Source organism: Cnephaeus nilssonii (genome assembly GCF_951640355.1).
Source record: "Cnephaeus nilssonii genome assembly, chromosome: 13".
NCBI classification, from domain to species: Eukaryota; Metazoa; Chordata; class Mammalia; order Chiroptera; family Vespertilionidae; genus Cnephaeus; species Cnephaeus nilssonii.
The window spans coordinates 9,620,062-9,632,355 of record NC_137084.1 but is presented as its reverse complement, the minus strand read 5'-3'; the positions used below and the strand labels follow the sequence as shown (position 1 = coordinate 9,632,355).

General features: G+C 38.2%; 1 protein-coding gene across 1 annotated transcript in view; it reads right to left on the bottom strand.

The window, feature by feature from the left end:
* The window catches only part of PDHX (pyruvate dehydrogenase complex component X), a 41,771-nt gene extending 29,515 nt beyond the window's left edge, over positions 1-12,256 (bottom strand). The window contains exons 1-2 of the mRNA XM_079787926.1: positions 12,078-12,256; positions 3,011-3,091 (exon numbers count right to left, since the gene is read on the bottom strand). Coding sequence (XP_079644052.1) covers positions 3,011-3,091; positions 12,078-12,237 — 241 coding nt within the window. The 5' untranslated portion in view covers positions 12,238-12,256. The remainder of the gene's footprint in view (positions 1-3,010; positions 3,092-12,077) is intronic.
* Positions 12,257-12,294: the final 38 nt, after the last annotated feature.

Below are 12,294 nucleotides of genomic sequence, written 5' to 3'. Positions count from 1 at the left end.
GAATTGCTGATACATGTTACGATATGAAAGAGCCTTAAAATCATGCTAAATGGAAGAAGCCAGTCACAAAAGACTATGTATGTATATATATAAAAATATATAAATATATATATATATACTAGTATATATAGATTCTATTTACATATGTCCTGAAAGCAAAACTTCAGAGACAAAAAGCAGCTCAGAGTTAAGTCTAGTGATGTAGGAAAAGGGACTGCAACCAGGCAATAGGTATCTTTTGAGGTGATGGAAATATTCTAAAACTGGATTGTGGTGATGGTTGCAAAACTCTATATATTTACTAAAAGTCATTAAATTGTGCACTTAAAATAGGTAAATGTTATGTTGTGTAAATTATACCTCAATAAAGCTGTGTTAAAATAGAAGTATACTGAAAAATGTTTGATATTTGTGAAATACCCATTTCAAAAAATTTCCATTTTAGCATCACAAACACAGTATAAAAACACCCCAAATTAATAAAAATCAAAGCCTCTTCTAGCAGCAGATGTCAGATACCCATACAACTTCTAGTGGTACCTAGTGATAACACTTCAGTGACAAACTCCTTCAAGACAGCTTTACTTCTTGAATTTTACACACTATTATTATAGTTTACAACTTCCACAACACTACCTCAACATTCCCAGTCCCATGACAGGAGGAATTCCCACATAAATGACGAAGAGAGAGAACACCGAGAGCAGCAGCAACCAGCACTGAAGCAGCACACTCCGTATGTGCCAGACACCACGTGGCTCAGTTCTCCACGTAACTGTCTCAGCCTGGCTCTGTGCCAGTGCTTCATAACATGCTCTTAAATCTCTCAAGAAAGAAAACAATGTTTTTCATACACTCAAATATTCTCTCACCAAAGGGACAACAAGAATATTTTCTTCCTTTTTTAAAATTTTAACAAAATTGACCTTTAATTAAACTGAAAATGTCAGAAGCACACTTTCCACCCCAAAAAACCAACTTGTGGAATTACATACAGCTCAATTCACCTTTCAAGAGATGTTGTGTGTTACCTAGCACTTTTGAAGTGTTTTCTCTACTAATTTTATGATGCATATTCTTTACTTAATCCTTAGACTGAAATGAAGTATTTCTAACACTCATTATAAAACTACTTTTCAAACATTCATTAGAGCAACAAAGATGGGAATAATTTATATGCTATATTATTTGCATGTTTTTGTGACTAAAAAAAGGAAAATGAAATTAAGTTATTAGAGAATTCTAAAGCCAGGGATATACCTTACATCTCATCTAGTTCAACTCATTCCCAGATATTTCATGGCAGAGTGGGAACCCCCAAAGACAAACCATGATCCCTAGGCCAGCATTCTTTTCATTGCACACTATTGCCTTGGCTTAAAACACATGTGTGCGCGCACACGCACACACGACTTTAGTAATAGTAGCTATGAATAACAGTTCCAAATTTTCAAGAAAATTTAAAGACTGAACTGCTATCCATTAAAAGTTATCACTCTGCCCTAGCTGGTTTGGCTCAATGGATAGAGCGTCGGCCTGCTGACTAAAGGGTCCCAGGTTCGATTCCGGCCAAGGGCAGCCCATGCCTGGGCTGTGGGCTCAATCCCCAGTAGGGGGCGTGCAGGAGGCAGCCAATCAATGATTCTCTCTCATCATTGATGTTTCTCTCTCTCCCTCTCCCTTCCTCTCTAAAATCAAGAAAATATATTTTAAAAAAAAGTTATCACATTAACCTCTTCAAAACAAATCAGATTCATAATTAGATACAACACTTCTTTTTCATGAAAAAAATGTCAATCCTCTTAATGTTTGAAGTCTAAACTCATAGTTTTAAATAATGGTGATCATACATTAATAAGATCTCAAGATAAATTTTAAACACATAGCTATTAAGAGAAAAAGGTATGTAAAAAGTTTGCTGCCAGAATAGAAATGATTTTAATATAGAATGACTAAACCAAGTTACTATAAATATATCAAGTACTAAACATACTTAGACATATACAATCATACCCATGTGTACATAAATGTTAAAAGTAAATTATGCTCAATTAAATCACAAAGGTGATGAACTTAAAAAAGAAGCCAGTGAATTATTGCGAACCAAGAATTAATATTGCTCTCAATTATTCGTAGTGTATTAGCAAACAAACATTCCTTCTCAGTTAACAGGACACAGAATTTTAAGAAAAACCTCCTAGAAAATGTGCTCCATGGGCTTAAAGTACATCTTGGCTTGTCCTATATAAAATAGTACATTGTAATCAAAAGGAAAAAAGAACAGAATGATGAGACAATCTGTCTCCTGGCTCTTTATCATACTCTCCATTATCAAGGCTGCGAATAACTATCAGATCACCAGTGAGCTAGAAGTCTGAGAGATAAATGTGGTCCAAAGAATCCTCTTATCTACTTGCCTATCAGTTCTCAAAGGGTGAAAAAATTTAATCTTTTATAATAACCCTGAAAGGCTGTTCTTGTCTCAATTACTATTTAATGATACCAACACTCTATCATACTGAACAAGGAAATAGCCAAAGCTCTGCAATTTATCAGGAAAAGGAAATTTAAAAATAGATTCCAAGTGATTATACACTTTTTTCGAAAGATAAAACTTTCTTAGATACTGATAATTATTTTAAATGATGGCAACAGCCATGCAGAGCCAAATACTCGAAGTGCTTCCTATTGAAGCGCTGGCTGTTTCAATTATATGACATGTCTCTCTCAAATCTTAGAAACAAATTTATGATGTTGAAACTAAAAGTTAGGTATAAGGACTAAAACTTGAGAGAAAAAAAAACCTTAAAATATTTTACCATTCTCTGCTTATGGAAGGTTACAGGCTGAATCCAGAAAAATTCTGCAACACTAACATGGAAAAATTTTGTTTAAACAAACTTAACTAGCAGAGGAACCCAATTTATTGCATTTATCATGTACTAAGTAATACAACTGATTTAAAAAAAATGATCAAATAACACAAGACAGTAGTAATGTACTTGCTCACCTTCCTTTTTCAGCCATTTCACAATGTTCCCTTCTTCCATTGTCGGAGACAGGGATGGCATTAGTATCTTAATAGGATCAGCTGAAAGTGAAAAAAGGAAAGATTAGCCACAAAAATATAATGCACCTCACAAGGCATCAATAGAAAGTTCAAGTAAATTAATATCAAATTCAATTTGAGAAAGAAAATATTCCAAAGTTGAAAAGACTCCTAACTGGTCAAACTAAGTATCCAGGAAATAGCATAGAAACATGAAATTCTCAACTTTTAAAAAAAATTTTTTTTAATATTTTCAACTCCTTTCTCATAGTGTACTCTGCATATTAAGCCAGATGTTTATAAGATTAAAAAATAGAAAAGTTGATTTATGTTTCATCTTCTCCATCCGCTTCTGTTGATGCAAAAAAATATTTACAAATAAAATGATCAATGAAAAAGACAAATAAGAAAAAGTAATAGGGTTCTGATAACCTACAACAGAATAATCAAGATTAGACTTTAACAAATTGGTTGTGTTTTTATTTTCCTCTAATATTATATTATTCAAGAATCAAACGTTCTTGCTGGTATATGTGAAAGGAAAGGTATGCTTTGTCAAGCATGACCAGGCCAAGTGAAGCGAGGTGGTTAGTTAAATTGACCTCCCATTGTGTTCCGTACCACAATTCAACTGGGGATACAAAAAGGTAGGCTCAAACCAGGGTGACCTCTCAATGAAGCCCAGCTTCTCCTTAGATATCAAAAAAGGAGATGCCTTATATATTTGTCCAGATGTGCTTCCCAATAGTCACCCCCTAAACAGGACCATATTCATAGAGCACACGCACAGCTGCTAGATTACAATTTATATAAAGTTTATACTAATAAAATTGTTAACAGCATGCTCCAGCTCTAGCAGTAGCCATGGTAACAAATTATAGTCCATGAAATCTTTCATAGAACCTATTCTCTCCTCAGATTATTCAACTATCCAAACACAACTGCATATCTAGCATATTTCAAATGTGGAATATTTTACCGCTAATATTAAATGAAATTAATTATTTTCTTTGGGAAACTGAAGGAATTTTACTATAATTTCAAATGAAGAGTTCCAACAGCTTCATGATAAAGGAATACCTCTGAAGCCTTTGGAAGGAAGCTTCTGTCCTTTCCCCTTTTCACCCTTTCCTCTCTAAAGGTCTGGGAAAAAGACCTGAGTAAATACTTGCCTTCATCTTTTCCTCATTTTCTTTTAAGAACTGCCTACCTGGAGGATACCTGTAGGTACATATATCACCTTTTTCACTTTTTATATGAAATGAAAATGTTTGCATGGCTTAATGAAAAACAATCGAGCACATTTGCCTACAGGATGTTCAGCCAGCCTAAGCCTGAGCATTTAATTTTTGAGAACTGGGTTTTGAAAAAAACCAATATGAAAAAAACCTACAATTTAATAGCACCATGATAAGAGGCCAGCCTCTCCTTGAAAGACACACAGCTTAAAACAAATCCCAGTTTGTTGCTTCTAAGAAAAAGATCAAGGCTGGCATTATGAGAGAATATTTCATAGGCACATACATATTAAATTTATATCAAATAGAGTTCCACTTCAAAGAAGCAAAATAAATGGACCTCATTGCTTCTAAGTCCAGATTCCAATTTATGACAAACACTAAATCAATTCTCTCAAAACAAAGTCTGTCTTCAATATTTTTACATCTTGGTTCTAGCTGCCATGATACAATTCATATTTATTTTATGATTCTTTCTGCCATTATAATCTCTCACCTAACAGACCTTCACATTTCCATTATTCCCGACATTAAGGACTATATTATAAAATTTCTGCATTTATTATTGTTTTCAAAATTACCACATCAAAAGCCGCAAAATTGCTCATATTTTAAAATAAAAAGAATGTAATCATTCCTAATACAGCCAGCCTTCATGGGTGAATTGAAATTGCTTCTCTGAATAATAACAATAAAATATAAAAATTGTGTAATAAATCACTACCCTTATTCTGAAATGAAGGTGACAAAAAACATAGACAGTCATTTTAGACATCTCCATTATTCAGTAATATCTTTTGATTGATTATACTGGCTTACTATGGCAGGTAAAATGTGCAATGTATTTACTTTTTTAAAAAAATTCTCTAAGTGCTTAAAGTATTATATACGTCTCCTTTTTTCCCCCCATTTGTATTTTCTGATTAATCTAATCAATCTCAAACTGTCATGCTGGAAAATAATTTCAAACATAAGCATTAATTTATTAATAATGGTACATATTTCATTCTAATATATATCCTCTTTCAACTAGAACATTATACACATCTTTTCAAATGTATTTTTCCAGTGGAAAAGTAATTATACAAGCATTAATATCAGCTTTGAGTGACAGAGCTGCACATAATTAATATCCGCCCTTTATGGTTGCCATAAATTCCACTGAGATAGTGTGGGCTTTTCTAGACCTCTCAGAATTTTAACCTATACCTAATATTGTTTAATTTCACTAGAAATTAAATATAGCTTCCCTTTTCATTCCAGTACACAGTACATTCTACCCTTCTGTCAAATTGAGGAGGCCTTGAAATGTGCACCAAGTTATATTTCCTATGAAAAACTGGGCACACTCCTGGGTAAGAATAAAGGAAGTGTGGTCTCCCCTACTTCTGCTGGTCATTCAGGCTATTTCAATTAGTAAAAATGCCACAATTAACTTTAAAAAAAAAATACCCCACATTTTTTGTTAGAATTTAATCCCCTAAGTCATTTTAGTGTTCTATTCCTTTCTATCAAGCTAACAAACTACACTAATGGCTAATAAAGTCTGTCCTTCTGTAGCAATTTAAAAAATATTCAAAATGACTACAGTAATGCACATTTCCAGTTTATACGTAAATTAAATATATATTCTGATTTGATTTTTAATTTTTAAAAATATATTTCCATTGATTTTTGGAGAGAAAAGGGAGGGAGAGAAACGTCAATTGGCTGTCTCCTGCACGCCCCCTACTGGGATCAAACCTACAACCCGGGCATGCGCCCTCTCCTGGAATGGAACTGGTGACTCTTGGTTGGGTAAACACTCAACTACTGAGCCACACCAGCAGGGCTACATGCTGATTTTAAAAGTAGCGTCTCACAAGTCATTCAAACTGTCTTAATCTTTTTTCTTTTTCATCAAATGAATAATACAATAAATTAAAATCTTTTGCTTAGCATATTGCTGCTTTACCTGCCACATCAGGCACACAAGCAATCTTTCAATCACTGAATTGTATAGCTGTTTCCCTAAGCAATTCTTACATTTCTTCAAATTTGCTCTTCCAATCTTTCTACAGCACAATTCTGCCTTCCACATCAAATATAGTACACTGATATAATTCTAGTTTCTTATTCCTTAAAGTATTTCTTTCGCTCTAAGAGCAAAACATTTCTACTTCAGGCAAAATCAGTTATACAAAAGCTTTAAATTGATGATCTAGATCAGTTCTAAAAGTTCTCAAGATAAAAAAAAAAGATAATATAAGCATACACATGCAGATCAAATTGCTTTATGGCTAACATGAAGCAGATCTCAGCTCCATTATGCTGACTGAAGTAATTTAGAATTCAGCAGTTTGTACATGGTACAGCTCGGGAGTTATTCTGGCCCATTTATAGCACTAGAATCCAAACACAAAAATCATGAAATGCAAATAGACCAATGAAGGAAATTACCCAGTACTTGCTTAGTATGGCTCCCTGTTCCTAACGTTAATTTGCTTCTTCTCTAATAGGAAGAGATACTGCTCATTTAATTACCTCTCTTTTCAAGGCAAGAACTCATTAAGTTTAATTGAACCTTTAAAACTTCCATTCAAAGAAAACAATTCTGCCACCTGCAGGCTGAATAAAATAAAGCAGAATGAAGTATAGGGGTAATAAAAATACACAGAAAATATCAATGGATGACAACAGAAAATGTATGCATAACAGTCCGAATGAAAATAGCATTTACAAGTATTGGTATGGTACAAAAACATATAAGAGATGCCCCAAACAGTATATATAGCATAATCTAATTTCTACTACCTGCTCAGCTTGTACAAAAAGACTGAAAGGATATACTCCAAAATGACAACAGTAGTTATCTCTAGTTGGTGATATTATTCTAAGTGGTTTTCATTACCTTTGTTTTTTATAGCCTACACTAGAGGCCCAGTGCATGAATTCATGCACCAGTGGGGTCCCTCGGCCTGGCCTGTGGGATTGGGCTGAAACCAGCTCTTCGATCCCCTGAGGGGTCCCAGTCTGTGAGAGGGCGCAGGCCAGGATGAGGGACACCCACCAGTGCATGATCGGGGCTGGGGAGGGACGTGGGAGGTTGGCCAGCTGGGGAGGGACTGTGGGAGGGCTCCAGGCGTGTCAGGCCTGTCTGGCTCAATCCCAATTGGCTAGACCCCAGCAGCAAGCTAACCTATCGGTCAGATTGTCTGCCCCCTGGTGGTCAGTGCACATCACAGCGAGCGGTTGAGTGGCCTTAGCATATCATTAGCATATTACACTTTGATTGGTTGAACGGCCGACTGGACACTTAAGGTCAGTGAGAAAAGGGGCGTCTCTCAACTACTGACTAGCCCAGTTTTGCTTTGCTTAGGAGGTGAACATACTTAGCCATTACTTAATCTTTTGCACTCGGATGTCGAGTGTGACTCGACACGGTTAGCATTAGAATAAAGGAATCGAGAAAAAAGCAAGCGAGTGCAAAGGGTTAACCCTAGAAACAATTAAAATTAAGAAGCACTTCACTACTGTTCTACTTTAATCTACCTGTCATAGTAACAGACATGCCAATCAGTGATTCCCAACTCATACTTCCTTTTTAAAAAGAAAATGTCCAAACCACAGCCTTTGAAAGAATCTGCCCTATGTGCCTTGGGTAAGACTGACCTACAACAGGTCAACAGCTTCACTCCAGGGAATCTGGAATTAGATCGAAGAGGTAGTGCCCACTTAAACTAAATTGAAAGATGGTGGGGCATAGGGCCTGAATCAGCATTAAGGCAACACAAGCTGACATTATAGAGAAAGAAAAGCTTTGAGTAAACAGATTGGCAAGTTTACGAAGAAAAACAAAGTAAATCAGAGAAAGAGAGAAAGACAGACAATGGGAGCCATAGAAGAAATGGATGAAATCATCATAGTTCCCCCATGGCCCAGCAGCACTTCATATATGTGCTACTGTATCCTTGTAATAAATCTTATTTTTACTTCAGCTATTCTGTTTGTTGCCACAGTTAAAGAATTCAAAGAACAGTATCAGTCTTATCAGTATTAGCATAGAAGCACTTAATAAGGATCAGGCCTAAAATGGCATCCATGCTTTGGCAAAAATACTGTACCATCAACTCTTACCAAAGAATCTGCCTGTCACTGAACTGCTATCAAAAACTCAGATGCCTACAGGAAATAATCAGGTGAAAGAAATGGGCTAGCAACATCTAAGGTTTTTTTCTTTAGATCTAGACATGCTTTATTTTCATATTAAATCTATAAAAACTCTCTTCCTTTATACAAACACAGTATCTGACCTCTGCCACTTTTCCTGGTCTACCTTTTGTCTTCTGCTTTCTACAACAGATAAAGATACAAGACAAAAATGACAACTAGAGGTGATGACATATACCAAGGCACATACAGCCTTGCTGGCTGGGAAGTAATCGTGGAAAGTGGTAAACTAGAAAGTAATTTCCTACCTAAAGAGAACAATCGTTACTCAGTTTTAACTAACTGTCACCATATCGACCCTAAATTTAAATTTTTAAGAAAAGACAAAAATCTAGATTTTTATGTAAAAATTTTTATCTATCTATCTATCTATCTATCTATCTATCTATCTACTGTGTATTAATCCTCACCCAAGGATATTTTTTCTGCCATTGATTTTTAGAAAGGGTGGAAGAGAGGGGGAGAGACACAGAGAGAGAAACATCCATGTGAGAGAGACACATCGATTGGCTGCCTCCCACCCCCGTCCTGACCAGGGGCTGGGAACCAACCCTGCAATCAAGGTACATGCCCTTGACTGGAATCGAACCCTCAACCCTTCAGTCCAAGGGCGACGCTCTAACCGCTGAGAAACCAGCGAGGGCAAAGTTTCTAGTTTTTAAATGTTGTCAATAAATTTAATTTTCTTCTAAAATGATATAGGTCAGTTCACTGGCTGCCAATTTGCAATCATAATATGGACATCTGAGTCCTTTTATAACTTTTCAGACTTTTAGTTTCCCTAGATGTTTAACATCCAAAATATGCAAGGCCTGTAGCTATACACTGAGTGGCCAGATTATTATGATCTGTGAATGAATAATAATCTGGCCACTCAGAGTGTGTGTGTGTGTGTGTGTGTGTGTGTGTGTGTGTGTGTGTGTGTTAGAGGGGCCTGGTGCATGAATTCGTGCATGGGTGGGGTCCGGCCAGCCTGGCCAGGGGAAGGGGACATGGGCAGTTGGCCGGCCTGACTGCTGGTCGAACTCCTGGCCGAGGGGACAATTTGCATATTAGCCTTTTATTATATAGTATATACACTGAGTGGCCAGATTATTATGCGTTCAGAGATCATAATAATCTGGCCACTCAGTGTATATTAGGCAAAAGCACTACAAAGGTTGAGCCTCATTCATTTTTCTCTTCACGTTATTTTAAATTCAACATGTTATTCCTCAGAAAGAACTTAAAACCAATATTATTAACATCTTAGTTATTAATTAAATTCAAAATCATGCCATTCAGTCTAAAAGGGCAGCAATGGAAACTCTTCAAAATTAACTGCCTAGACTAGTTTGAAAACATGTTTACAGATGCTATGTCACTTATGTAAATACACATCTGGTATCCGGGCCTTTGCATCGGCTGTTCTTTTAGCCTGGGAGGGCTGCCACCTTCAGGAAGCCTTCTTATGTACGCCCTTATTATCCTCAACTTACCTCTCAGAGCTCACTACCCACACTAGTGAAATCATGCCATTATTCTTTATTTCCCCAAGAAGACTATACACACCTTAAGGATAAGACCTAGAACAGAATTTAGGGCTGCAGCTCCAGAAGCATGGCAGAATAAAAGCATGTAGGACAGGTGAAAAGGTGGGAGACAAAGTTTGGCTCAGTATTAGAAAAAAAATCCAAAACTTTCAAATAACTTGGAGCTACTCAACAACACAATCAGCTTCTGTGGTGGGCAGAATAATGTCCACAGCCCCTCTTCGCTGCCACCCCATAAAAGATGGCCAGGTCCTAACACCCAGTACCTGTGAATATGTTATGTTACATAGCAAGGGCGAATTAAGGTTTAAGAAGGAATTCAAGTTGCTCAACAGCTGACCTTGACATGGGGGAAGCATCCTATTATTACCCACGCGGACACAATGTAACCACAAGGGTCTTTATATGTGAAACAGGGAGGCACTAGGAAATACAGCTTCCTGGGGATGCAGTGTCCTCTTCCTTACAGATGATGCTGCAGCAGAGTTAGTGTTCATGGTGTGGGGGCCATGGGGGAGGGTAAAATGCCACCATACATCAGATAAGGATTGCCTAAGTGAGTTTCTAAACGGATGGGTCCTTCAACTGGGTATGACTGACCTACAACGGGTCAACAACTTCACTCCAGGGAATCTGGAATTAGATCGAAGAGGTAGTGCCCACTTAAACTAAACTGAAAGATCGTGGGGCATAGGGCCTGAATCAGCATTAAGGCAACACAAGCTGACATTATAGAGAAAGAACCTGCATGAACTCCTCTGAACCTGCATGAACACATGCCCCTTTCTCTGGAGAAGATCTAGAGCATCCAAATATTCTCAAAAGGATCTGTTTTACAAACAAGGTTAAGAACACTCTTCCCAGATTATTTCCAACACGAGGCTTTTACTATTCCATGATTTTCTAAGGCCGTGAGTCTCAAAGTGTAGCCCAACAAACACCAACCCAAAACATCAAAACTCATCTAACACCAGGCAGCATTCTGGGGGCTGTAGGAAAAGTTCAATAGTTAATAAACTGGGAGGAAAGAAAAGTCTAGACAGTTAAAAAAAAACATTGTTTCAAGTATTTTATGAAACATTAATCTGAAGAAACTGAAAAAAGTTGTTCCCATAAACCAAATCCTTAGAAATCCCAGTGCACTTATCTTACCGTGTCGCTTGGTGTAACATTTTTTTTTTTTTTTTACCCCCCTGAGCCTCGGGTAGCCCAGAATGTAGGCAAATATCTACTGCACCTAATTTTTTAGATTAAAATTCATTCTGCGGAGTGCCAGAATGACTGGCGGGTAATGCGTCACATTAAAAAAAATGTTAGTCCTATGACTCCGCCCCTCCCACGTGTAAAAAAAATAAAATAATGCCCTATGTATATACTGTTCAGTACCGGAAGAATTGTTAATTATATCGATTATCATTACTAAATGCCGATTTCCTATAATAAACTTCATGATATGATTTCCCCTCCTAATTTTTCACTCTTTCATGCTCATGCTTTGCCGGGCCCGTCTGGGACGCGGTAGGTAGGCATTTACAAATCAAGTCCTTTACCAGCGTCGTGCGGAGCAACCCGGGTGGCAAAGACCTCCCCCTACAGAAAGGCCAAAAGAATGAATAACAACAGCCCAAAGTAGCTTTCTGAATCGCAGCCGCCTTAGGCAGCTTTCCCCCGACAGGGATGCTGGGAAACCCTAAAGGGACCTGAGACGTGACTGGGAAGGGGCCTGAGAGAAGGGCGTTTAGGACTTATCTTCGCGCCTTTCAAAAAACAACAACAAACAAACCCAAATTCCAAGGCAAGGTCAAGAGAAGCCATGCCAACCAGGGGGCCACAGACAGAGTCAAGTTCCCCCAGCTCCCAAGGAAGCCCTTCCGGGCATGCACTTATCAGGCGGCCAAGGCAGCTGACCCCAGCCCGAGAAGAGGCCAAGGGAACAGAGAGCCCGAGTACCTCCACAGCCAAACGCAGGCCCTCCAGGAAACAGCCCTTGCCTGACCCAGGCCCAGTGCTCAGTCCCACAGAGAAGCCGAGCCAGCCGCGACCACTCACCCCGCAGCCACTGCGTGCTGTGAAGCCATCTCCAGCTAGGTCCGCCGCTGGCAGGCCACCCAGCAGCCCCCTTCACCAGCCCCAGGCCTCGCCGGCCGCCGAAGCCTAGGAGAGAGCGCAGCATCCGCAGGTCACAGCCTAGCCTCCAGGAGGCCGCCATCTTTCCGGCCTTTTCACAGGCTCCCGCAGCACTGCCTGATCCCTCTGTCATCAAGCC